The sequence below is a fragment of the Heterodontus francisci genome, chromosome 39 (assembly GCF_036365525.1).
Source record: "Heterodontus francisci isolate sHetFra1 chromosome 39, sHetFra1.hap1, whole genome shotgun sequence".
NCBI lineage: Eukaryota > Metazoa > Chordata > Chondrichthyes > Heterodontiformes > Heterodontidae > Heterodontus > Heterodontus francisci.
This window is the reverse complement of record NC_090409.1, coordinates 42,771,636-42,797,909: the sequence shown is the minus strand read 5'-3', so window position 1 is coordinate 42,797,909 and position 26,274 is coordinate 42,771,636. Positions and strand designations below refer to the sequence as shown.

The 26,274-nt window shown below is 50.8% G+C and overlaps 2 protein-coding genes across 3 annotated transcripts in view; both read left to right on the top strand.

Moving 5' to 3' along the window:
* LOC137352796 (complement C1q-like protein 3) overlaps positions 1 to 18,466 on the top strand; it is a 171,088-nt gene extending 152,622 nt beyond the window's left edge. Inside the window, exons 5-6 of the mRNA XM_068018627.1 lie at positions 6,879 to 7,022; positions 18,408 to 18,466. Coding sequence (XP_067874728.1) covers positions 6,879 to 7,022; positions 18,408 to 18,438 — 175 coding nt within the window. The 3' untranslated portion in view covers positions 18,439 to 18,466. The remainder of the gene's footprint in view (positions 1 to 6,878; positions 7,023 to 18,407) is intronic.
* The window catches only part of LOC137352797 (complement C1q-like protein 3), a 241,811-nt gene continuing 233,960 nt past the window's right edge, over positions 18,424 to 26,274 (top strand). The window contains exons 1-4 of one of the 2 annotated variants that reach the window (XM_068018628.1): positions 18,424 to 18,513; positions 22,082 to 22,159; positions 23,118 to 23,223; positions 24,693 to 25,930. In XM_068018628.1, the coding sequence (XP_067874729.1) occupies positions 18,496 to 18,513; positions 22,082 to 22,159; positions 23,118 to 23,223; positions 24,693 to 25,096 (606 nt within the window). In that variant the 5' untranslated portion in view covers positions 18,424 to 18,495 and the 3' untranslated portion in view covers positions 25,097 to 25,930. Of the gene's footprint in view, positions 18,514 to 22,081; positions 22,160 to 23,117; positions 23,224 to 24,692; positions 25,931 to 26,274 lie in introns of those variants that run through there. The other variant, XM_068018632.1, reaches the window with a different exon arrangement.

Below are 26,274 nucleotides of genomic sequence, written 5' to 3'. Positions count from 1 at the left end.
GTTTGTGTGTGCGTGCGAGCGTGTGTCTGTGTATTTGTGAGTGTGTATGTCTGTGAGTGAGTGTGCCTGTTAATGTGTCTGTGTATTTGTGAGTGTGTACATCTGTGTGAGTGTGCCTGAGTGTGCGTGTGAGTGTGTGCCTGAGAGTGTGTGCGTCTCTGTGTAAGTGTGTGCGTGTGACTGTCAGCATGTGTGTGTCAGTGTTGTTGTGTATTTCAATAATTAATAGTATTCTGATCTTGGAGCCTTGTTGATGATTGTTTGTGAGGATTCAGTGTTGAGTTTCTGCTGGAGAATGAGATAAGAAATCTTTCAATAATAACGTGAGTCTGCACCTTCAGCAAAAAAGAGGAATTCCAGTCAGAAGCTCAACTGGATCAGGGAGAGAAAGGCAAGACTGAATTAATAATGTGTATTCCAGGGGGGTGCAGAAAAAAGCCTTTCCAGTTGTTCGTTTGTTTTGATGTCTCTTGGTTTTCCATGTTCCACATGGGTTTATTTATCACTGGGGTACGGGTTCCACACACACTGACTCTCACTGGGGTACGGGTCCCACACACACTGACTCTCACTGGGATATGGGTCCCACACACACTGACTCTCACTGGGGTACGGGTCCCACACACACTGACTCTCACTGGGATACGGTTCCACACACACTGACTCTCGCTGGGGTACGGGTCCCACACACACTGACTCTCACTGGGATACGGTTCCCACACACACTGACTCTCACTGGGGTACGGTTTACAGTGTGTGCCTGCAGATGCCAAGTCCCCAAACCGTTGTTGGGTGGTGTGCGCTTTCGTGCATTTGCAGTTTACTTTTGTACATTCCACCTTGTGGGTAAGTGTCACTCTCAATCTCTGATCTCAGCACATTGTTTGAAAGGTGCTAAGTGTTTAATTGGATTATTGATGTGCCAATGTCCCATATCTGCTTCTGGCAATCTCCCATAAACCAGGCAACCAAGTTACAAGAAGTCCCAATTACATATTAAGAAAGGACAATAAATACAGACACTCCTCATTTAATGATTGGTCTCCTTCCAAACCAGGTGTCATAGTCTTAGATGTATACAGTTTCGATACAGGCCCTTCGGCCCATCATGTCTGTGCCAGCCATCAAGCACCTTTCTATTCGACTCCCGTTTTCTAGCAATTGGCCCGGAGCCTTGTATGCTATGGCGTTTCAAGTGCTCATCTAGATACTTCTTAAATGTTATGAGGGTTCCTGCCTCTACCAGGCAGTGTGTTCCAGATTACAACCACCCTCTGAGTGAAAATTCTTTTCCTCAAATCTCCCCTAAACCTCCTGCCCCTTACCTTAAATCTATGCCCCCTATTTATTGATCCCTCTGCTAAGGGAAAAGGTTTCTTCCTATCTAACCGATCAATGCCCCTCATAATTTTGTATACCTCAATCATGTCTCCCCTCAGCTTTCTCTGCTCTAAGGAAAATAACCCCAGCCTTTTCAGTCTCTCTTCATAGCTGAAATACTCCAGCCCAGGCAACATCCTGGTGAATCTCCTCTGCACCCTCTCCAGTGCAATCACATCCTTCCTAAAATGTGGTGACCAGAACTGTACACAGTACTCCAGCTGTGGCCTAACCAATGTTTTATACAGCTCTATCATAACTTCCCTGCTCTTTATATTCTATGCCTCAGCTGATAAAGGGAAGTATCCCATATGCCTTCCTAACCACCTTATCTATCTGTGCTGCTGCCTTCATTGATCTATGGATAAGTACACCAAGGTCCCTCTGACCCTCTCTACTTCCGAGGGTTCTATCATCCATTGTATATTCCCTTGTCTTGTTAGTTCTCCTAAAATGCATCACCTCACATTTCTCAAGATTAAATTCCATTTGCCACTGCTCCACCCATCTTACCAGCCCATCTATATCGTCCTATAATCTAAGGCTTTCCTCTTCACTATGTATGTATGTATGACAATGTATGTCAGCCAAGAGTGACGTGTCAATTCATTCCATCTTCGCTGCCTCCGGAGAATCCTTGGCATCAGGTGGCAGGACCGTATCTCCAACACAGAAGTCCTCGAGGTGGCCAACATCCCCAGCATATGCACCCTACTGAGCCAGCGGCGCTTGAGATGGCTTGGCAATGTGACCCGCATGGAAGATGGCAGGATCCCCAAGGACACATTGTACAGCGAGCTCGTCAGTGGTATCAGACCCACCGGCCGTCCATGTCTCCGCTTTAAAGACATCTGCAAACGCGACATGAAGTCCTGTGACATTGATCACAAGTCGTGGGAGTTAGTTGCTAGCGATCGCCAGAGCTGGCGGGCAGCCATAAAGGCGGGGCTAAAGAGTGGCGAGTCGAAGAGACTTAGCAGTTGGCAGGAAAAAAGACAGAAGCGCAAGGGGAGAGCCAACTGTGTAACAGCCCCAACGACCAATTTTATCTGCAGCACCTGTGGAAGAGTCTGTCACTCTAGTATTGGCCTTTATAGCCACTCCAGGCGCTGCTTCACAGACAACTGACCAACTCCAGGCGCTTACCCATTGTTTGTCAAGACAAGGAAGCCAAAGAAGGATTTACGACACCAACAATTTTCGTGCCATCTGCGAACTTACTGATCATACCTCCTTTATTCACGTCTAAATCATTAATGTACACTACAAACAGCAAGGGTCCCAGCACTGATCCCTGTGGTACACCACTGGTCACAGGCTTCCACTCACAAAAACAACCCTCGTCCATCACCTCCTGCCACTAAGCCAATTATGGATGCAATTTGCCAAATTTCCCTGGATCCAATGGGCTCTTACCTTCTTAACCAAACTCCCATGTGGGACCTTATCAAAAGCCTTACTGAAGTCTATGTATTCTATGTCAGCTGCTTTACCCTCATCCACACATCTAGTCAACTCCTCGAAAAATTCAATCAAGTTAGTTAGACACGATCTCCCCCTGACAAAGCCGTGCTGAATATCCCTGATTAATTCCTGCCTCTCCAAGTGGAGATTAATCCTGTCCCTCAGAACTTTTTCCAATAGTTTCCCAACATTGATGTTAGATTCACTGGCCTGTAATTACCTGGTTTATCCCTGCTACCCTTCTTGAATAATGGTACCACATTCACTGTCCTCCAGTCCTCTGGTACTTCTCCTGTGGCCAGAGAGGAGTTGAAAATTTGTCAGAGTTCCTGCAATCTCCTCCCTTGCCTCACATAACAGCCTGGGATACATCTCATCTGGGCCTGGGGATTTATCTACTTTTAAGCCCGCTAAAACAGCGAATCCTTCCTCCCTTTCAATGCTAATTTGTTCAAGTATATCACAATCCCCCTCCCTGATCTCTACACCTACATCGTCCTTCTCCATAGTGAACAGAGATGAAAAGTAATCATTTCAAACCTCACCTGTGCCTTCCAGCTCCACACACAGATTGCCACTTTGGTCCCTAATGGGCCCTACTCTTTCCTTGGTTATCCTCTTGCCCTTAATATACTTATAAAACGCCTTAGGATTTTCCTTTATCTTGCCCGCCAGTGTTTTTTCATGTCCCCTCTTCGCTCTCCTAATTAATTTTATAAGTACCCCCCCCCCCTACACTTTCTATACTCTCATGCCTCTGCTGTATTCAGCACTCTGAATCTGCCAGAAATCTCCTTTTTTTCCTGATCCACTCCTTTATATCACTTGACATCGAGGGTTCCCTGGACTTGTTGGTCCTACCCTTCACCTTTACGGGTACATGTTGGCTCTGAACCCTCACTATTTCCTCTTTGAATGACTCCCACTGGTCTGATGTAGACTTTCCTACATGTAGCTGCTCCCAGACCACTTTGGCCAGATCCTGTTTTATCATATTGAAATCGGCCTTCCCCCAATTCAGTACCTTTATTTTCGATCCATCTTTGTCCTTTTCCATAGCTACCTTAAATCTTACAGAGTTATGGTCACTATCCCCGAAATGCTGCCCCCACTGACACTTCTACCACTTGTTTGGCTTCATTCCCTCGGATTAGGTCCAGTACCGCCCCTTCTCTTGCAGGACTTTCTACGTACTGGCTCAAAAAGCTCTCCTGTATGCATTTTAAGAATTCCGCCCCCTAGAAGCCTTTTGGACTAAGACTATTCCAGTTGATATTGGGGAAGTTGAAATCCCCTACTATTATTACCCTATTATTTTTAAACCTGTGTACTGTGATCTAACTGGGCCTCCAGGGACAGTGACTGATGTAGGAGGGCAGGGACCTCCCGGATACGATTCGAAACAGTCCATGGAAATGTAGGTGCCATCCTTAGAAATGAGAATCCTCGAAACAAGCAGCCCAGGAGGAGACCATTCAGCCCATCGTGCCTGTACTGGCTCTTTGAAAGATCTATCCAATTAGTCCTCACTCCCCTCCCACCCGCTCTTTCCCCATCGCCCTGCAAATTTTTCCCCTTCAAGTATTTCTCCAATTCCCCTTTTGGAAGTTACTATTGAATCTGCTTCCACCGCCCTTTCAGGCAGCGCGTTCCAGATCACAACAACTCACTGCATCAAAATCATTCTCCTCTTCTCCCCCTCTGGTTCTTTTACCGATTATCTTCAATCTTTGTCCCTCTGGTTACCAACCCTCCTGCCACTGGAAACAGTTTCTCCTCATTTACTCCATCAAAACCCCCTCAGGATTTTGAACGCCTCGATTAAATCTCCCCCTTAACCTCTGCTCTCAGCAGCACAATCCCAGCTTCTCCAGTCTCTCCACATTAACTGAAGTCCCTCATCCCTGGGACCATTCCAGTAAATCTCCTCCGCACCCTCTCCAAGCACTTGACATCCTTCCTAAAGTGTGTGGCACCCGGGATTTTACACAATACTCCAGCTGGGGACGAGCAGGATTTTATAAAGGGTTTAACATAACCTCTTAAACCTGTGTCTCTCTCTGTCTCTCAAGCTCTCACTCTCTCTCTGTCTCTCACTCACTCTGTTTGTCTCACTCTCTCTGTCGGTCTCATTCACTCTGTCTGTCTCACACTCTGTCTGTCACACTCTGTCTGTCTCACTCACTCTGTCTCACTCTCTGTCTGTCTCACTCACTCTCTTGACTCTCTTGTCTCACTGTCTGTCTCACTCACTCTGTCTCACTCTGTCTGTCTGTCTCACTCTCTCTGTCTGTCTCACTCACTCTCTGTCTCATTCACTCTGTCTGTCTCACTCACTCTCTGACTATCTCTCTTGTTTCACTCTGTGACTCTCAACTGCATTTATATAGCACTTTTGACATTGTAAAATGTCCCAGGATGCTTCACAGGGGCGTAAATCAGACACAATTTCACCCCGAGCCACATCAGGAGATATCAGGGACCGGCGACCAAAAGCTCGGTCAGAGAGGTCGGTTTTTAAGGAGCGTCTTAAAGGAGGAGAGAGAGAGAGAGAGAGGCGGAGAGGTTTAGGGAGGGAATTCCAGAGCTTAGGGCCCCAGGCAGCTGAAGGCACAGCCACCAATGGTGGAGAGATGGGAATCGGGGCGATGGTTAAGAGGCCGGAATTGGAGGAGCACCGAGATCTCAGGTCCCACTCTTTCTGTCTCTCTTTCTATCTCTTTGTTTCTTTCTCTGCCTCTCTCTCTTTCTCTCTCTATCTTTCTTTCCCTCTCTCGCTCTCATTCTTTGTCTCTCTCTCTCTCTGCTTCCGTCTCTCCCTCACTCTTGAACTGTCTCTCTCCCTCTCATTTTTTCCCTCTCTTCCATACTCTCTCTCTCGCTGTCACCCTCTGGCCCTCTCTCTCTCTGCCTCCGTCTGTCTGTCTCGAACATGCCCCTCCCCCAAGCAGCTGTGTGCATCTCTCCACAGTTTGCATGTGGACAGAGCTGGGACACTGAGTGAGCTGATAATGGCCAGATGTAACCGCAAGTTGTTTGTCTGTTTAACAGGGGCAATCTGTGTGTGTAACAAAGGTGGGTTGGCTGCCGGGTCTCAGAGCTGTGCCAGGATATGGGAGAGTGTGAAAGATGGCTCCTGGGTGGGAATCTGTGCAGCATAAGGGCAGCACAGTGGTGCAGTGGTTAGCACCGCAGCCTCACAGCTCCAGGGACCCGGTTTTGATTCCGGGTACTGACTGTGTGGAGTTTGCAAGTTCTCCCTGTGTCTGCGTGGGTTTTCTCCGGGTGCTCCGGTTTCCTCCCACAAGCCAAAAGAATTGCAGGTTGATAGGTAAATTGGCCATTATAAATTGTCACTAGTATAGATAGGTGGTAGGGAAATATAGGGACAGGTAGGGATGTTTGGTAGGAACATGGGATTAGTGAAGGATTAGTATAAATGGGTGGCTGATGTTCGGCACAGACTCGGTGGGCCGAAGGGCCTGTTTCAGTGCTGTATCTCTCTAATAAGACCTCAGAGCCAGTCGGTGCAACACAGACAGCTCACAAACAGGAGGTCACAGATGTTAAGGATCAGCCAACCACCTGCCCTCGCGGTCCCTTTAACTTCACTCTCCTCACACACAGGAATGAAAACAAGTTGGGAAAAGAGCCAGAGGGCGGAGAGGAGGAGAATTTTTTTAACGCAGTGAGTTGTTGTGATCTGGAACCCGCTGCCTGAAAGGGCGGCGGAAGCAGATTCAATAGTAACTTTCAAAAGGGGAATTGGAGAAATACTTGAAAGGGAAAAATTTGCAGGAGGATGGTGGAAAGAGCAGGGGGGGGGGGGAGAGTGGGGACGTAATTGGATAGATCTTTCAAAGAGCCAGCACAGGCACGATGGGTAGAATGGCCTCTTCCTGTGCTGTATTATTCACTGATTCCCAACTGCATTTGATGTGGCCTCTCCCACTGAAAGATGTGCAAATTCCAGTCATTTTAGCAACTCTAATCTTGCTATTTAAGCATCTGAAAAATCTCACTCCTTGTTCCAGGAGACTCCTTTGGGCCCACATCCACCGAACAAACAAACCTATCAACATTTTCCGAAACCAACCCAAGCAGGTTGGCTTGGAAACCATGAAGGAGTACGTGACCTTCGAAATCAGCTACAGAGCATCGTGCCGCACTGTCAGAGGGTCAGTACTGAGGGAGTGCTGCGCAGTCGGAGGGTCAGTACTGAGGGAGTGCCGCAATGTCGGAGGGTCAGTACTGAGGGAGTGCTGCACTGTCGGAGAGTCAGTACTGAGGGAGTGCTGCACTGTCGGAGGGTCAGTACTGAGGGCGTGCTGCACTGTCTGAGGGTCAGTACTGAGGGAGTGCTGCGCAGTCGGAGGGTCAGTACTGAGGGAGTGCCGCACTGTCGGAGGGTCAGTACTGAGGGAATGCCGCAATGTCGGAGGGTCAGTACTGAGGGAGTGCTGCACTGTCGGAGAGTCAGTACTGAGGGAGTGCTGCACTGTCGGAGGGTCAGTACTGAGGGAGTGCTGCACTGTCGGAGAGTCAGTACTGAGGGAGTGCTGCACTGTTGGAGAGTCAGTACTGAGGGAGTGCTGCACTGTCGGAGAGTCAGTACTGAGGGAGTGCTGGACTGTCGGAGGGTCAGTACTGAGGGAGTGCTGCGCTGTCGGAGGATCAGTACTGAGGGAGTGCTGCACTGTCCGAGGGTCAGTACTGAGGGGGTGCTGCACTGTCGGAGGGTCAGTACTGAGGGAGTGCTGCGCAGTCGGAGGGTCACTACTGAGGGAGTGCCGCAACGTCGGAGGGTCAGTACTGAGGGAGTGCTGCACTGTCGGAGGGTCAGTACTGAGGGAGTGCTGCACTGGCGGAGACTCAGTACTGAGGGAGTGCTGCACTGTTGGAGAGTCAGTACTGAGGGAGTGCTGCACTGTCGGAGAGTCAGTACTGAGGGAGTGCTGCACTGTCGGAGGGTCAGTACTGAGGGAGTGCTGCGATGTCGGAGGGTCAGTACTGAGGGAGTGTGCGATGTCGGAGGGTCAGTACTGAGGGAGTGCTGCACTGTCGGAGAGTCAGTACTGAGGGAGTGCTGCGCAGTCGGAGGGTCAGTACTGAGGGAGTGCCGCAATGTCGGAGGGTCAGGACTGAGGGAGTGCTGCACTGTCGGAGGGTCAGTACTGAGGGAGTCCTGCACTGTCGGAGGGTCAGTACTGAGGGAGTGCTGCACTGTCTGAGGGTCAGTACTGAGGGAATGCTGCGCAGTCGGAGGGTCAGTACTGAGGGAGTGCCGCAATGTCGGAGGGTCAGTACTGAGGGAGTGCTGCACTGTCGGAGGGTCAGTACTGAGGGATTGCTGCACTGTCGGAGGGTCAGTACTGAGGGAGTGCTGCACTGTCGGAGAGTCAGTACTGAGGGAGTGCTGCGCAGTGGGAGGGTCAGTACTGAGGGAGTGCTGCACTGTCGGAGAGTCAGTACTGAGGGAGTGCCGCAATGTCGGAGGGTCAGTACTGAGGGAGTGCTGCACTGTCGGAGGGTCAGTACTGAGGGAGTGCTGCACTGTCGGAGGGTCAGTAGTGAGGGAGTGCTGCACTGTCTGAGGGTCATTACTGAGGGAGTGCTGCACTGTTGGAGAGTCAGTACTGAGGGAGTGCTGCACTGTCGGAGAGTCAGTACTGAGGGAGTGCTGGACTGTCGGAGGGTCAGTACTGAGAGAGTGCTGCGCTGTCGGAGGGTCAGTACTGAGGGAGTGCTGCACTGTCCGAGGGTTAGTACTGAGGGGGTGCTGCACTGTCGGAGGGTCAGTACTGAGGGAGTGCTGCGCAGTCGGAGGGTCAGTACTGAGGGAGTGCCGCAACGTCGGAGGGTCAGTACTGAGGGAGTGCTGCACTGTCGGAAAGTCAGTACTGAAGGAGTGCTGCATTGTCGGAGGGTCAGTACTGAGGGAGTGCTGCACTGGCGGAGACTCAGTACTGAGGGAGTGCTGCACTGTTGGAGAGTCAGTACTGAGGGAGTGCTGCACTGTCGGAGAGTCAGTACTGAGGGAGTGCTGCACTGTCGGAGGGTCAGTCCTGAGGGAGTGCTGCGATGTCGGAGGGTCACTACTGAGGGAGTGCTGCGATGTCGGAGGGTCAGTACTGAGGGAGTGCTGCACTGTCGGAGAGTCAGTACTGAGGGAGTGCTGCGCAGTCGGAGGGTCAGTACTGAGGGAGTGCCGCAATGTCGGAGGGTCAGTACTGAGGGAGTGCTGCACTGTCGGAGGGTCAGTACTGAGGGAGTCCTGCACTGTCGGAGGGTCAGTACTGAGGGAGTGCTGCACTGTCTGAGGGTCAGTACTGAGGGAGTGCTGCGCAGTCGGAGGGTCAGTACTGAGGGAGTGCCGCAATGTCGGAGGGTCAGTACTGAGGGAGTGCTGCACTGTCGGAGGGTCAGTACTGAGGGATTGCTGCACTGTCGGAGGGTCAGTACTGAGGGAGTGCTGCACTGTCGGAGAGTCAGTACTGAGGGAGTGCTGCGCAGTGGGAGGGTCAGTACTGAGGGAGTGCTGCACTGTCGGAGAGTCAGTACTGAGGGAGTGCCGCAATGTCGGAGGGTCAGTACTGAGGGAGTGCTGCACTGTCGGAGGGTCAGTACTGAGGGAGTGCTGCACTGTCGGAGGGTCAGTAGTGAGGGAGTGCTGCACTGTCTGAGGGTCATTACTGAGGGAGTGCTGCGCAGTCGGAGGGTCAGTACTGAGGGAGTGCCGCAATGTCGGTGAGTCAGTACTGAGGGAGTGCTGCACTGTCGGACGGTCAGTACTGAGGGAGTGCTGTACTGTCGGAGAGTCAGTACTGAGGGAGTGCTGCACTGTTGGAGAGTCAGTACTGAGGGAGTGCTGCACTGTCGGAGAGTCAGTACTAAGGGAGTGCTGCACTGTCGGAGGGTCAGTACTGAGGGAGTGCTGCACTGTCGGAGGGTCAGTACTGAGGGAGTGCCGCAATGTCGGAGGGTCAGTACTGAGGGAATGCTGCACTGTCGGAGGGTCAGTACTGAGGGAGTGCCGCTCTGTCGGAGGGTCAGTACTGAGGGAATGCCGCAATGTCGGAGGGTCAGTACTGAGGGAGTGCTGCACTGTCGGAGAGTCAGTACTGAGGGAGTGCTGCACTGTCAGAGGGTCAGTACTGAGGGAGTGCTGCACTGTCGGAGAGTCAGTACTGAGGGAGTGCTGCACTGTTGGAGAGTCAGTACTGAGGGAGTGCTGCACTGTCGGAGAGTCAGTACTGAGGGAGTGCTGGACTGTCGGAGGGTCAGTACTGAGGGTGTGCTGCGCTGTCGGAGGGTCAGTACTGAGGGAGTGCTGCACTGTCCGAGGGTCAGTACTGAGGGGGTGCTGCACTGTCGGAGGGTCAGTACTGAGGGAGTGCTGCGCAGTCGGAGGGTCACTACTGAGGGAGTGCCGCAACGTCGGAGGGTCAGTACTGAGGGAGTGCTGCACTGTCGGAGAGTCAGTACTGAGGGAGTGCTGCATTGTCGGAGGGTCAGTACTGAGGGAGTGCTGCACTGGCGGAGACTCAGTACTGAGGGAGTGCTGCACTGTTGGAGAGTCAGTACTGAGGGAGTGCTGCACTGTCGGAGAGTCAGTACTGAGGGAGTGCTGCACTGTCGGAGGGTCAGTACTGAGGGAGTGCTGCACTGTCGGAGGGTCAGTACTGAGGGAGTGCTGCGCAGTCGGAGGGTCAGTACTGAGGGAGTGCTGCGATGTCGGAGGGTCAGTACTGAGGGAGTGCTGCACTGTCGGAGAGTCAGTACTGAGGGAGTGCTGCGCAGTCGGAGGGTCAGTACTGAGGGAGTGCCGCAATGTCGGAGGGTCAGTACTGAGGGAGTGCTGCACTGTCGGAGGGTCAGTACTGAGGGAGTCCTGCACTGTCGGAGGGTCAGTACTGAGGGAGTGCTGCACTGTCTGAGGGTCAGTACTGAGGGAGTGCTGCGCAGTCGGAGGGTCAGTACTGAGGGAGTGCCGCAATGTCGGAGGGTCAGTACTGAGGGAGTGCTGCACTGTCGGAGGGTCAGTACTGAGGGATTGCTGCACTGTCGGAGGGTCAGTACTGAGGGAGTGCTGCACTGTCGGAGAGTCAGTACTGAGGGAGTGCTGCGCAGTGGGAGGGTCAGTACTGAGGGAGTGCTGCACTGTCGGAGAGTCAGTACTGAGGGAGTGCCGCAATGTCGGAGGGTCAGTACTGAGGGAGTGCTGCACTGTCGGAGGGTCAGTACTGAGGGAGTGCTGCACTGTCGGAGGGTCAGTAGTGAGGGAGTGCTGCACTGTCTGAGGGTCATTACTGAGGGAGTGCTGCGCAGTCGGAGGGTCAGTACTAAGGGAGTGCTGCACTGTCGGAGGGTCAGTACTGAGGGAGTGCTGCACTGTCGGAGGGTCAGTACTGAGGGAGTGCCGCAATGTCGGAGGGTCAGTACTGAGGGAATGCTGCACTGTCGGAGGGTCAGTACTGAGGGAGTGCCGCACTGTCGGAGGGTCAGTACTGAGGGAATGCCGCAATGTCGGAGGGTCAGTACTGAGGGAGTGCTGCACTGTCGGAGGGTCAGTACTGAGGGAGTGCTGCACTGTCTGAGGGTCAGTACTGAGGGAGTGCTGCACTGTTGGAGGGTCAGAACTGAGGGAGTGCCGCAATGTCGGAGGGTCAGTACTGAGGGAGTGCTGCACTGTCGGAGGGTCAGTACTGAGGGAGTGCTGCACTGTCGGAGGGTCAGTACTGAGGGAGTGCTGCACTGTCGGAGAGTCAGTACTGAGGGAGTGCCGCACTGTCGTAGGGTCAGTACTGAGGGAGTGCTGCACTGTCGGAGAGTCAGTACTGAGGGAGTGCTGCACTGTCGGAGGGTCAGTATTGAGGGAGTGCTGCACTGTCGGAGGGTCAGTACTGGGGGAGTGCTGCACAGTCGAAGGGTCAGTACTGACGGAGTGCTGCAATATCGGAGGGTCAGTACTGAGGGAGTGCTGCACTGTCAGAGGGTCAGTACTGAGGGAGTGCTGCACTGTCAGAGGGTCAGTACTGAGGGAGTGCTGCACTGTCAGAGGGTTAGTACTGAGGGAGTGCTGTACTGTCGGAGGGTCAGTACTGAGGGAATGCCGCAATGTCGGAGGGTCAGTACTGAGGGAGTGCTGCACTGTCGGAGAGTCAGTACTGAGGGAGTGCTGCACTGTCGGAGGGTCAGTACTGAGGGAGTGCTGCACTGTCGGAGAGTCAGTACTGAGGGAGTGCTGCACTGTTGGAGAGTCAGTACTGAGGGAGTGCTGCACTGTCGGAGAGTCAGTACTGAGGGAGTGCTGGACTGTCGGAGGGTCAGTACTGAGGGAGTGCTGCACTGTCGGAGGGTCAGTACTGAGGGAGTGCTGCACTGTCCGTAGGTCAGTACTGAGGGGGTGCTGCACTGTCGGAGGGTCAGTACTGAGGGAGTGCTGCGCAGTCGGAGGGTCACTACTGAGGGAGTGCCGCAACGTCGGAGGGTCAGTACTGAGGGAGTGCTGCACTGTCGGAGAGTCAGTACTGAGGGAGTGCTGCATTGTCGGAGGGTCAGTACTGAGGGAGTGCTGCACTGGCGGAGACTCAGTACTGAGGGAGTGCTGCACTGTTGGAGAGTCAGTACTGAGGGAGTGCTGCACTGTCGGAGAGTCAGTACTGAGGGAGTGCTGCACTGTCGGAGGGTCAGTACTGAGGGAGTGCTGCACTGTCGGAGGGTCAGTACTCAGGGAGTGCTGCGCAGTTGGAGGGTCAGTACTGAGGGAGTGCTGCGATGTCGGAGGGTCAGTACTGAGGGAGTGCTGCACTGTCGGAGAGTCAGTACTGAGGGAGTGCTGCGCAGTCGGAGGGTCAGTACTGAGGGAGTGCCGCAATGTCGGAGGGTCAGTACTGAGGGAGTGCTGCACTGTCGGAGGGTCAGTACTGAGGGAGTCCTGCACTGTCGGAGGGTCAGTACTGAGGGAGTGCTGCACTGTCTGAGGGTCAGTACTGAGGGAGTGCTGCGCAGTCGGAGGGTCAGTACTGAGGGAGTGCCGCAATGTCGGAGGGTCAGTACTGAGGGAGTGCTGCACTGTCGGAGGGTCAGTACTGAGGGATTGCTGCACTGTCGGAGGGTCAGTACTGAGGGAGTGCTGCACTGTCGGAGAGTCAGTACTGAGGGAGTGCTGCGCAGTGGGAGGGTCAGTACTGAGGGAGTGCTGCACTGTCGGAGAGTCAGTACTGAGGGAGTGCCGCAATGTCGGAGGGTCAGTACTGAGGGAGTGCTGCACTGTCGGAGGGTCAGTACTGAGGGAGTGCTGCACTGTCGGAGGGTCAGTAGTGAGCGAGTGCTGCACTGTCTGAGGGTCATTACTGAGGGAGTGCTGCGCAGTCGGAGGGTCAGTACTGAGGGAGTGCCGCAATGTCGGTGAGTCAGTACTGAGGGAGTGCTGCACTGTCGGAGGGTCAGTACTGAGGGAGTGCTGCACTGTCGGAGAGTCAGTACTGAGGGAGTGCTGCACTGTTGGAGAGTCAGTACTGAGGGAGTGCTGCACTGTCGGAGAGTCAGTACTAAGGGAGTGCTGCACTGTCGGAGGGTCAGTACTGAGGGAGTGCTGCACTGTCGGAGGGTCAGTACTGAGGGAGTGCCGCAATGTCGGAGGGTCAGTACTGAGGGAATGCTGCACTGTCGGAGGGTCAGTACTGAGGGAGTGCCGCACTGTCGGAGGGTCAGTACTGAGGGAATGCCGCAATGTCGGAGGGTCAGTACTGAGGGAGTGCTGCACTGTCGGAGGGTCAGTACTGAGGGAGTGCTGCACTGTCTGAGGGTCAGTACTGAGGGAGTGCTGCACTGTTGGAGGGTCAGAACTGAGGGAGTGCCGCAATGTCGGAGGGTCAGTACTGAGGGAGTGCTGCACTGTCGGAGGGTCAGTACTGAGGGAGTGCTGCACTGTCGGAGGGTCAGTACTGAGGGAGTGCTGCACTGTCGGAGAGTCAGTACTGAGGGAGTGCCGCACTGTCGTAGGGTCAGTACTGAGGGAGTGCTGCACTGTCGGAGAGTCAGTACTGAGGGAGTGCTGCACTGTCGGAGGGTCAGTACTGAGGGAGTGCTGCACTGTCGGAGGGTCAGTACTGGGGGAGTGCTGCACAGTCGAAGGGTCAGTACTGACGGAGTGCTGCAATATCGGAGGGTCAGTACTGAGGGAGTGCTGCACTGTCAGAGGGTCAGTACTGAGGGAGTGCTGCACTGTCAGAGGGTCAGTACTGAGGGAGTGCTGCACTGTCAGAGGGTTAGTACTGAGGGAGTGCTGCACTGTCAGAGGGTCAGTACTGAGGGAGTGCTGCACTGTCGGAGTGTCAGTATTGAGGTATTGCTGCACAGTGGGAGGGTCAGTACTGAGGGAGTGCTGCGCAGTCGGAGGTTCAGGGGTCAGTACTGAGGGAGTGCTGCACTGTCGGAGGGTCAGTACTGAGGGAGTGCTGCGATGTCGGAGGGTCAGTACTGAGGGAGTGCCGCAATGTCGGAGGGTCAGTACTGAGGGAGTGCCGCACTGTCGGAGGGTCAGTACTGAGGGAGTGCCGCACTGTCGGAGGGTCAGTACTGAGGGAGTGCCGCACTGTCGGAGGGTCAGTACTGAGGGAGTGCCGCAATGTCGGAGGGTCAGTACTGAGGGAGTGCCGCACTGTCGGAGGGTCAGTACTGAGGGAGTGCCGCAATGTCGGAGGGTCAGTACTGAGGGAGTGCCGCACTGTCGGAGGGTCAGTACTGAGGGAGTGCCGCACTGTCGGAGGGTCAGTACTGAGGGAGTGCGGCACTGTCGGAGGGTCAGTACTGAGGGAGTGCCGCACTGTCGGAGGGTCAGTACTGAGGGAGTGCCGCACTGTCGGAGGGTCAGTACTGAGGGAGTGCGGCACTGTCGGAGGGTCAGTACTGAGGGAGTGCCGCACTGTCGGAGGGTCAGTACTGAGGGAGTGCCGCACTGTCGGAGGGTCAGTACTGAGGGAGTGCCGCACTGTCGGAGGGTCAGTACTGAGGGAGTGCCGCACTGTCGGAGGGTCAGTACTGAGGGAGTGCCGCACTGTCGGAGGGTCAGTACTGAGGGAGTGCTGCACTTTCGGAGGGGAACTGGTGATTAAAGGAGTACGTGACGTGACGCGGACAACCTCAGGACACCCCCAGCAACAGACAATAACCCCAATAACGAACCTCTTAACCCCCATAATTTACTCCTTCATGCCAATAACCTCTTAACCCCAACAACCATCCCCTTTTTTATTCACTTATGGGATGTGGGCGTCACTGGTTAGGCTTGTTCGGCCATTTAAGAGTCAACCACTTGCCGTGGTTCTGGAGTCACATGTAGGCCAGACCAGATCAGGACAGCAGATTTCCTTCCTTGAAGGACATTAGTGAACCAGATGGGTTTTTACAAAAAATGACAATGGTTCTATGATCACCATTGGACTAGCCTTTTAATTCCAGAGTTATGAACTGAATTCAAATTTCACCATCTGCTGTGGTAGGATTTGAACCCGTGTCCCCAGAGCGCTAGCCTCGGCTTCTGGACTACTAGTCTAGTGACGTTACCACCATGCAACAGCCTTGCCAATAATTTACCCCTTAATCCCAATACCAGTTTATCCCCCGACGACAAACCCCCTTAACACCGACGACTAACCTCCACATTCTCAGCAGTAATTCAGGATGGGCAACAAATGCTGGCTTTGCCAGCGATACCCACATCTCACGAAACAAATAAAGAGAAAAAGAACTAACCCCTTAACCCCAACAACTGGACTTGTATTCTCTACAGTTAAGAACGAGAGGTGATTTCTTTGAAGCATATAAGATTCTTACAGGGCTCGACAATGTTACGGCCTGGTGAGGAGGGGGTCTCAGACTCCCCTTTTTACCTTCCTCTCGTTTGACCACAACAGGGTTTTTTAAAAAAATAACAGTGGTTGTGCTTTCCACCTTTAGTGAATGTTTTACCTTGTTCCTCTGACGTGTTTGCAAAAGAACCAATCAGACAGGTTTTCTTGAGTTTAAACAAGAAAGAGTTAAGTTTATTCTGAACACTAACCCGATTTTAAAAAGAAATATGCTACACATTCACGCGAGAGTCTCTCACACACAAACACAAATAGATTACAGAGGGAAACAGATTTGGTGGTTAGATTAAAGTTCAGAATAAGTGGAACTTAAATACAGTCTGTAAATCCAGTCGTTCTTGGCTGAAACTGTAGTCTTGAAGTTCTCCCTGATTCAAGTGCACTGTGGTTGCTTGCTTTGCTCAGAGTTCCTGAAGGCAGAATTGGTTGTTGATTTTCTTCCCTGGTTGCTGGCTGAAGCAGTCTGTAGGCTTGGAGGGCGTCCCCCTCTCGCAGTCGGTTATTTTCTGGGGAGAGGGGGAGAGAGAGAGAGAGAGACAGGGAGCAACTGCCATCTTTGCTGCTGTACCCTCAGATCCTGCCTGTCTGCTGTCTGTGTGACAAAACTTTCAGTTTCTACAGAGATGAGCGAGCAGTCACCTGGTTCCATCAATCCCCTTTGTTTTTAATGAAGTTTTTTCTGGAATCTTCTCATGAAATTCAAGGTGCTACATGCCCCAGGATGTCCATTCACACTTGGGGGTAGGCTCTCTCACGGTCAATGGGTGGGAATGGCCTTGACGGCCATGCTAATAAACCCATTCTAGGTAAATCAATCACTTAGAGCAAGCCATTCTCCTGGCTGGGCTTCTATTCGACTTTTTGTCTCCAGTCCAATCTCCTGATCTTTCAAATGTAAATTGCAGTGGCCATCTTGGCTGCTAGTTTTTTTAAGAGTTAACTTATAGGATTTTTTCCATGAACAGTCTAAGGTAAGTTTCCAACCGATGAAATTAATATGTCCCATTTTGCATATGGTGTTTTCCTGACAATAGGGTAGATGCAGGATGGATGAATCCCCTAGTTGGGTGGTCTAGAACCAGGGGACACAATCTCAATAGGAAGTAGGCCTTTTTGGACTGAGATGAGGAGGAATTTCTTCGCTCAGAGGGTGGTGAATCTTTGGAGCTCTCTACCCCAGAGGGCTGTGGAGGCTCAGTCGTTGTGTATGTTCAAGACCAAAATCGATAGGTTTCTAGATATTTAAGATATCAAGGGATATGGGGTTAGTGCAGGAAAATGGCAGAGGTGGAAGATCAGCCATGATCTAGTTGAATGGACTAGCGTGCTTGAGGGGACGAACGGCTGCCTCCTGTTCCTATTTCCTATGTTCCTAACTAAACCCTTAACAGTAACAACTAATCCCACAACTGACACCTTAACACTTAAAACTAACCCCTTAACCCAACAACTAACCCCTCAGCAAAAACTAACCTATTAAGCCAACAACTAACCCCAAACCCAACTAATAATCATGACTAATAACCTAAGCCCTTCCCAATCCTAACCAGTAACCCCAATTAATAACTCAAATTTCCGACCAAAACTATAGACACTAAACCAATGACGCCATCACTTATCTGTAACCCTAAGGCCCCCAACCCTAAATAGTACCACTAAGCCGAACAATAACCATAACCCAAAGACCCTAACGTTTAACTCTAACCTTCAGACCCAATTACCCCAAATAACCCTAATGCTAACTAATAAATAGGCCCGTGTTTTCGAATGGATGTAATTCTGGGGAGTGTAACTGTTATTGTCCGAATGAAGTGCAGAGCACAGTCCTATATCAGCCTGATTTACCATCAAACAGCCCCGGTTTGTTTGTAAATCCAATTGTTTGTATTTCATAGAAGATTAGAAACTCCAATTAATATTTAAGCAGCTCTGGTTAATAGAGGAACTTGAGTGTTCTGGGAAATGACTTGGACCAACACATCCAGTCAGGGTTAACCTATGCACATGCTGACACAACCCCAGTACCATCAACCCAATGTAAAGTTCCTTTCGAGACTCAATATCCCAACCTTCTGTTCAACTCTCTCCATGGCATCACCCCTCTCAACTCTGTTGCCTCCTTCCGCCCTCTACTTGTCCCAAATCTTTGCCTCCCTCCAACTCTGGCCTCTTGTGCACTCTCCATTTCCTTCACCCCTTCATTGGGGGCCCTACCTTTATCTGTTTGGGCTCGAAGCTCTGGAATTGCAACTGCCCCTTCACTTCCCTCTCCTCCTTCAAGAAGCTTCTTAAAACCTAGCTTTTTGACCAATATCTCCTTATAAGGCTCAGTGTCAAACTCTGTCTGATGACACTCCTGTGAAGCGGCTTGGGATGTTAAATGGGCCGTACAGATGAAAGTTGTTGTTGGTGATCTTACTCTCTGCGTGGATTGTGCATGTGGATACAACACTTTGGTGCCAGGAATTGGTAAAGCTGTTAATTCTTCCTTTAACCTTAAAAATTCTGGTCTCCCTGATGGCCAATTACCAAAACACACTAACTGGGACGTTTGACTGGATCAAATACCTGTGACAATACTTAACTTTTCTGGGTCATTGAGTTCATTACCAGTTCGGACTTTGCTCTGAATTCTAAGTCCTGCCTTTATTCTCTCTCTCTCTCTCTCTCTCTCCATTAAATATGCAGCAGTTCACAGACAAATTACCTGCATCCATAAGGACAGAGGGAGAAACAGTAACTTGGACCCAGCAGTCGAACACTGACTGAAGTTAAAATGTCTAATATAGGGAAGGTACGTATTAATTAAAAAGAATGCATTGCCATGACATGTAATCCTGTTTTCATGCTTTCGCATTCTGTCTGGTTGGATTTTTTTTGGCTGTTTATAAGATTATCATGGATTAATCTATTTAATCATTATTTTGCTAATTCAAATGTCGATCTGTTGTCAGGTTGGGACTGTCTTTGACAGTGCAGTAATCAAAGTAAATTTTAAAGCTGCAGTAACTCGTAGTTTTAGAAAATGCGGCCGTTTCAGTAATTCTAAAATGGAAGAATGTTTCCGCTGGTCGGGGAATCTAGAATGCGGGGGCACAGTCTCAGGATAAGGGGCTGATCATTCAGGACTGAGATGAGAAATTACTTCACCCAAAGGGTTGTGAATCTTTGGAATTCTCTACCCAGAGGGCTGTGGATGCTCCATCATTGAATACATTTAAGGCTGGGATAGGCAGAATTTTGGACTCGCAGGGAAGTGTAACTGAAGCTCAAGATTAGCCATGATCGTATTGAATGGCCGAGCAGGCTCGATGGTTCATATGGTCTACTTCTGCTCCTATTTCCTGTGTTTTTGTAAGCAGCATGCTTGAGCAGACCTTGCTGCTGTCCAAACAGGATAGTGGTTTCAGGGATGTACTTGTGATTAATAAATAACTGAACTGCATGTCAGCCACATCAGCAGTTCCTATTGTTTGTAAAAGACTTGCTCCACCAAAGAGGGGTGAGATGTTGCATGGGAGCGGGGAGGGGAGAGCTATGTACAATTGAACTTGAGATGTGTAAACTTGCTGAGGAAGCAGCAAAACCAGAGTTGGAGCTGGTGTGGATGAAAATAACTGGTTTTATTGAATCAATGACCAGTGCTTTTAAGAATAAAGAGGGTTTGTGAATAGTCAGATACAGAGTTAGAAGACATAAGGCACTAGCTTGAGAGCCAGTACTGAGGCAGCGCCGTGCTGTCGGAGGGCCATAGAGTCATAGTCATCATTTTCCAGCGCAGGAACAGGCCCTTCGGCCCATCTACACCGGCCATTTTCCTGCACTTGGCCTTGTATGCTATGGCGTTTCAAGTGCTCATCTAAATACGACTTAAATGTTGTGAAGGTTCCTGCCTCTATCACCTCTTCAGGCAGTGCGTTCCAGATTCTAACCACCCTCTGGGTGAAATTTTTTTTCCTCAAATCCCCTCCAAATCTCCTGCCCCTTACCTTAAATCTATGCACCCTGGTTATTGACCCCCCCACTAAGGAAAAAGTTTCTTCCTATCTACCCCCCTCATAATTTTGCAGACCTCAATCAGGTCCCCCCTCAGCCTTCTCTGCTCGAAGGAAAATAACCCTGGTTTATCCAGTCTCTCTTCATAGCTGAAATGCTCCAGCCCAGGCAACATCCCGGTGAATCTCCTCTGCACCCTCTCCAGTGCAATCACATCCTTCCTATAGTGTGGTGCCCAGAACTGTACACAGTACTCCAGCTGTGGCCTAACTAGCATTTTATACAGCTCCATCATAACCTCCCTGCTCTTATATTCTATGCCTCAGCTAATAAAGGCAAGTATCCCATATGCCTTTCTAACCACCTTATCTACCTGTGTTGCTGCCTTCAGTGATCTATGGACAAGTACACCAAGGTCCCTCTGACCCTCTGTACTTTCTAGGGTCCTACCATCCATTGTATATTCCCTTGCCTTGTTAGTCCTCCCAAAATGCATCACCTCACACTTCTCAGGATTAAATTCCATTTGCCACTGCTCCTCCCATCTATATCATCCTATAATCTAAGGCTTTCCTCCTCACTATCTACGAAAACACCAATTTATGTGCCATCTGTGAACTTATTGATCATACCTTCTATATTCACGTCTAAATCATCAATGTACACTACAAACAGCAAGGATCCCAGCACCGATCCCTGCGGTACCCCACTGGTCACGGGATTCCACTCGCAAAACCAACCCTCGACCATCACCTTCTGCCTCCTGCCACTAAGCCAACTTTGGATCCAATTTGCCAAATTGCCCTGGATTCAATGGGCTCTTTTCCAATGGGCTCTTACCTTCTTGACCAATCTCCAATGTGGGACCTTATCAAAAGCCTTACTGAGGTTCATGTGGACTACATCAACTGTTTTACCCTCATCTACACATCTAGTCACCTCCTCGAAAAATTCAATCAAGTTAGATAGACACGATCTCCCCCTGACAAAGCCATGCTGACTATCCTTGATTAATCTCTGCCTCTCCAAGTGGAGATTGATCCTGTCCCGCAGAATTTTTTCCAATAGTTTCCCTACCACTGATGTTAGACTCCCTGGCCTGTAATTACCTTGTTTATGCCTGCTACCCTTCTTGAATAATGGTACCACATTCGCTGTCCTCCAATCCCTCGATACCTCTCCTGTGGCCAGAGAGGAGTTGAAAATTTGTCAGAGCCCCCGCTATCTCCTCCCATGCCTCACATAATAGCCTGGGATACATCTCATCTGGGTATGGGGATTTATCCACTTTTAAGTCTGCTAAAAGAGCAAATACTTCCTCCCTTTCAATGCTAATATGTTCAAGTATATCACAATCCCTGTCCTTGATCTCTACGCCTACATCGTCCTTCTCTATGGCGAACACAGATGAAAAGTAATAATTTAAAACCTCACCTATATCCTCCAGCTCCACACACAGATTGCCACTTTGGTCCCTAATGGGCCCGACTCTTTCCCTGGTTATAATCTTGCCCTTAATATACTTATAAAACGCCTTAGGATTTTCCTTTATCTTGCCCGCCAGTGTCTTTTCATGCCCCCTCTTCGCTCTCCTAATTACTTTTTTAAGTACCCCCTACACTTTCTATACTCTTCTAGGGCCTCCGCTGTTTTCAGTACTCTGAATCTGCCATAAGCCTCCTTTTTTTCCCTTATCCAGTCCTCTATATCCCTTGACATCCAGGGTTCCCTGGACTTGTTGGTCCTACCCTTCACCTTCACGGGAACATGTCCCTGAACTCTCACTATTTCCTTTTTGAATGACTCCCACTGGTTTGATGGAGACCTTCCTGAAAGTTGCTGCTGCCAGTCCATTTTGGCCGGTTTCTGTTTCATCATTCAAATCGGCCTTCCCCCAATTCAGTACTTTTATTTCCTGTCCCTCTTTGTCCTTTTCCATAACTACCTTAATTCTTAGAGTTATGGCCACTATCCCCGAAATGCTCCCCCACTGACACTTCTACCACTTGTCTGACTTCAATCCCTAAGATTAGGTACTGAGGGAGCGCGGCGTTCCGTCGGAGGGCCAGTATTGAGGGAGCGCGGCGTTCCGTCGGAGGGCCAGTACTGAGGGAGCGCGGCGTTCCGTCGGAGGGCCAGTATTGAGGGAGCGCCGCGCTGTCAGAGGTTTCATCTTTCATCTGAGACGTTAAATCAAGGCCCCGTTGGGCAGAAGGGGAGAGAGAGACACTGCAATGAGCAGTAAGTCTCGCAATGGTGCAGTTCTTCACCAACTTGTGGAGTCCGACTTTGCAAGAGCCGGTGTTTGATTTTTCCGACTGGCTGATGCTTAGTTTGACTCTGTGTCTTATTCCTGTTTTTGTCAGGTGATCCGGCTGTGTTTGTTGTTCTCTCTCTGCACTTTACAAGCCATCGCATTTGACAACTGTCCTGGGCTGTCAGAGGTAAGCGTTTGATACAAAATCACTTGTCTACACACCATGTCCGTTTGTGTGATGCTTATCACCAGCAGTAGTGCCCTGCTCAGGGTATGTGGGTGCACTGACAGTGACACTGAATATTATAATGGGTCCCAGTTACATAAAGGCGGGACAAAGGGTTAAATGTCAGGAGGAGCTTCATTTCCCCAGACAATGGTCAGCCTTTGGAACAGTCCACCTTCTCGTGCGGTGCTGCTGATTTGTCAAGTGAACTGGACTCAGTTCTGGCTCGGACTGACATTACCTTATATAAGATCTGGTTCTTCCCTCTCTCTCAAGTTTTAGATGTGATGGTGTGCATAAATCTTGCAGAGTGAGTGTGGCAGAGTGGTCTATGCCTCTTGAATTAGGATCAACTCTTGACAGGGTTTTGGGTCCAAATCTCAATCCTGTCAGTATTTGTGGTGCTGTGATCTTCCTTTCCCTCTTCGAAAGAGCTGGTGCAGAGGCGATGGACTGTCGGCGGGTCAGTGCTGAGGGAGCGCCGCACTGTCGGCGGGTCAGTGCTCAGGGAGTGCCGCACCGTGGGAGGGTCAGTACTGAGGGAGTGCTGCACTGTCAGAGGATCAGTGCTGAGGGAGCGCCGCGCTGTCGGCGGGTCAGTACTGAGGGAGTGCTGCACTGTCGGAGGGTCAGTGCTGAGGGAACGCCGCGCTGTCGGCGGGTCAGTGCTGAGGGAGTGCTGCACTGTCGGCGGGTCAGTACTGAGGGAGTGCCGCGCTGTCAGCGGGTCAGTGCTGAGGGAGTGCCGCACTGTCGGTGGGTCAGTGCTGAGGGAGTGCCGCACTGTCGGCGGGTCAGTGCTGAGGGAGCGCTGCACTGTCGGAGAGATGCCTTACCATTTCAGTTTGACAGCTCCTATCCATACTGTTACACACACAACAGGAGATGCGTTGAAAACAGGATTTTCAAACTGTTTCAGATAACGTTTCAGGGTATAAAAGATGCCATTGATAAAACAAAGGAGATTTATGGCCTGCAGGAGAAGATCCAGCTTTTGGAAGAACAGGTGAACACTCTGCAGAAATGTCAGTGAGAAAATACTGGATCTGGGCTTCATATACAAGGAACATTTGTGTCACACAAGTGCCAGGAAATAACTTTCTCTAATAAGAGAGAATCTAACCATCTCCCCATGACATTCAATGGTATTTCCTGAATCCCCTACTATCAACATCCTGGGGGTTAACATTGATCAGAAACTGAACTGGATCAGCCATATAAATACTGTGGTTACACGAGCAGGTCAGAAGCTGGAAATTCTGCGGTGAATAACTCACCTCCTGACTCCCAAAGCCTGTCCACCATCTACAAGGCACAAGTCAGGAGTGTGATGGAATACTCTCCACTTGCCTGGATGGGTGCAGCTCCAACACTCAGGAAGCTCAACACCATCCAGGACAAAGCAGCCCGCTTGATTGGCACCCCATCCACAAACATTCACTCCCTCCACCACCGACACACAGTGGCAGCAGTGTGTACCATCTACAAGATGCACTGCAGCAACGCATCAAGACTCCTTCGACAGCACCTTCCAAACCCGCGACTTCTGTCACTTCGAAGGTCGAGGGTAGCAGCTGCATGGGAACAGCACCTCCTGCAAGTTGCCCTCCAAGCCACACATCATCCTGACTTGGAACTATATCGCCATTCCTTCACTGTCGCTGGGTCAAAATCCTAGAATTCCCTCCCTAGCAGCGTTGTTTGTGTACCTACACTATATGGACTATAGTAGTTCAAAAAAGCCACCACCTTCTCAAGTGCAATTAGGCATGGGCAACAAATGCTGGCCTAGCCAGCGACGCCCACATCCCTGCAAACAAATAAGATAAAAAATTGAGAAATAGAATACAACAGCGAGGATATTCTGCTCAAACTTTACTACATTTCCATGTGATTTATAAACAGTGAGGAGGACAGTAACAGACTGGAGGAGGTCATAAACCAATGAAATGGCTGGACACATGACAAGAATAAAACGATACACTTCAGTCAGAAAAATGAGTAGAAGCATTCAAAGAAGTGCAGGAACAATGATTTTAAAAATTTCATCTTTGTTTTCAAATCCCTCCATGGCCTCCTCGCTCCCCCTTTCCCTATTTCTGTAACCTCCTCCAGTCCCGACAACCCTCCAAGATTTCTACACTCCTCCAATTCCAGCCTCTTGAGCACTCCCAAATTTCCATCACTCCACCATCGGTGGCCGTGCCTTCAGCTGCCTGGAGCCCTCAGCTCTGGAATTCCCTCCCTAAACCTCTCCGCCTCTCTCTCTCCTCCTTTAAGACGCGCCTTAAAACTCACCTCTTTGAACGAGCTTCTCGTCGCCTGTCCAAATATCTCCTTATGTGGCTTGGGGTCAAATTCCATCCGAGACACTCCTGTGAAGCGCCTTGAGCTGTTATATTACCTTAAAGGTGCTATATAAATGCAAGTTGTTGACATATTTGTACCCTGCCTCTTTCCTATTCTCACATGCCACGTTAATCTTCGTTTCCAGACGTGCCAAGTGTCATTTTCCATGCCAAGGTTTCTGATGGCAGGAACCCATCGGGGCAGCAACGTATTATTTACGACTCAGTTGTCGTCAACCAAGGATCTGCTTACAACCCCTCCTCTGGGATCTTTACTGCACCAGTGTCTGGCATCTATTACTTCACATACTCTCTGCTGGGGGCAACGACCTCAGAGGCAACTGCACTGTACCTCATGAAAAATGAAGAGAATCAGAATTACATACACAGTATACTGAACACCAGCCAAGCTCAAACAGCATCAATGCCGGCCATACTGTCCCTCACCAAACGGGACCGTGTCTGGGTTCGGCTGGATAGTGGATTTACATGGAGTGGAACAGGTGCCATGAATTTTCAGGGCATGCTACTGGAGGCGGAGCCAGAATAAGCTAACAGGGCTGGTGTTTGCAGACTGACGAGTTTCCTGTGAGGAACACACCTCTCAGTCCCAAGCAAAAGTCCCATCAATCACACAGAATGTTTCAATCTCTCTTTGCAAACTTTCAATTTTTGTAAAAAAGTAATTTTTCATCAGGTTTTGTCCAGAATGAAGGAACAAACAGCTCATCGAGACTCCTCTCTCCAATTCCCGAGCAACCACGTCGAGAATCCGCTCTCCAATACCCCAACTGTCCTCCATTCATTTTTTTATTAATTCATGGGATGGGGGTTTCGTTGCCCAGCCCCAATTGCCCTTGAATGGCTTGCTAGGCATTTCAGAGGGCAGTTAAGAGTCAACCATATTGTTATAGGTCTGGAGTCACATATTGGCCAGACTGGGTGACGACAACAGATTTCCTTCCCTAAATGTCGTTAGTGAATGAGATGGGTTTTTACGACAATCGATGATAGTAATCCTTAAACAAAACTGAGAATGAACTTTCAATTCCAGATTTTGTTTTTTGAATTAATTCAATTTAAATACCTCCAGCTGCCATGGTCAGATTTGAACCTATCCCCCAAGTGCATTCAACTGGGCCTCTGATTTACTAGCTCAGTGAGATTACCACTCTGCCACCGTCTCCCCAAAAACCTCAGAGAACCCTCCCACCAATAGCCTAAATCCCCCATCAAAACCCCTGCAAAATCCAAACACCCCCATCGGCGCCCCTTCCTCCAATATCCCAACACCCCCATCGGCGCCCCTTCCTCCAATGTCCAAACACCCCCATCGGCGCCCCTTCCTCCAATGTCCAAACACCCCCATCGGCGCCCCTTCCTCCAATGTCCAAACACTCCCATCGGCGCCCCTTCCTCCAATGTCCAAACATTCCCATCGGCGCCCCTTCCTCCAATGTCCAAACACCCCCATCGGCGCCCCTTCCTCCAATGTCCAAACACCCCCATCGGCGCCCCTTCCTCCAATGTCCAAACACCCCCATCGGCGCCCCTTCCTCCAATATCCCAACACCCCCATCGGCGCCCCTTCCTCCAATGTCCAAACACCCCCATCGGCGCCCCTTCCTCCAATGTCCAAACACCCCCATCGGCGCCCCTTCCTCCAATGTCCAAACACCCCCATCGGCGCCCCTTCCTCCAATGTCCAAACACCCCCATCGGCGCCCC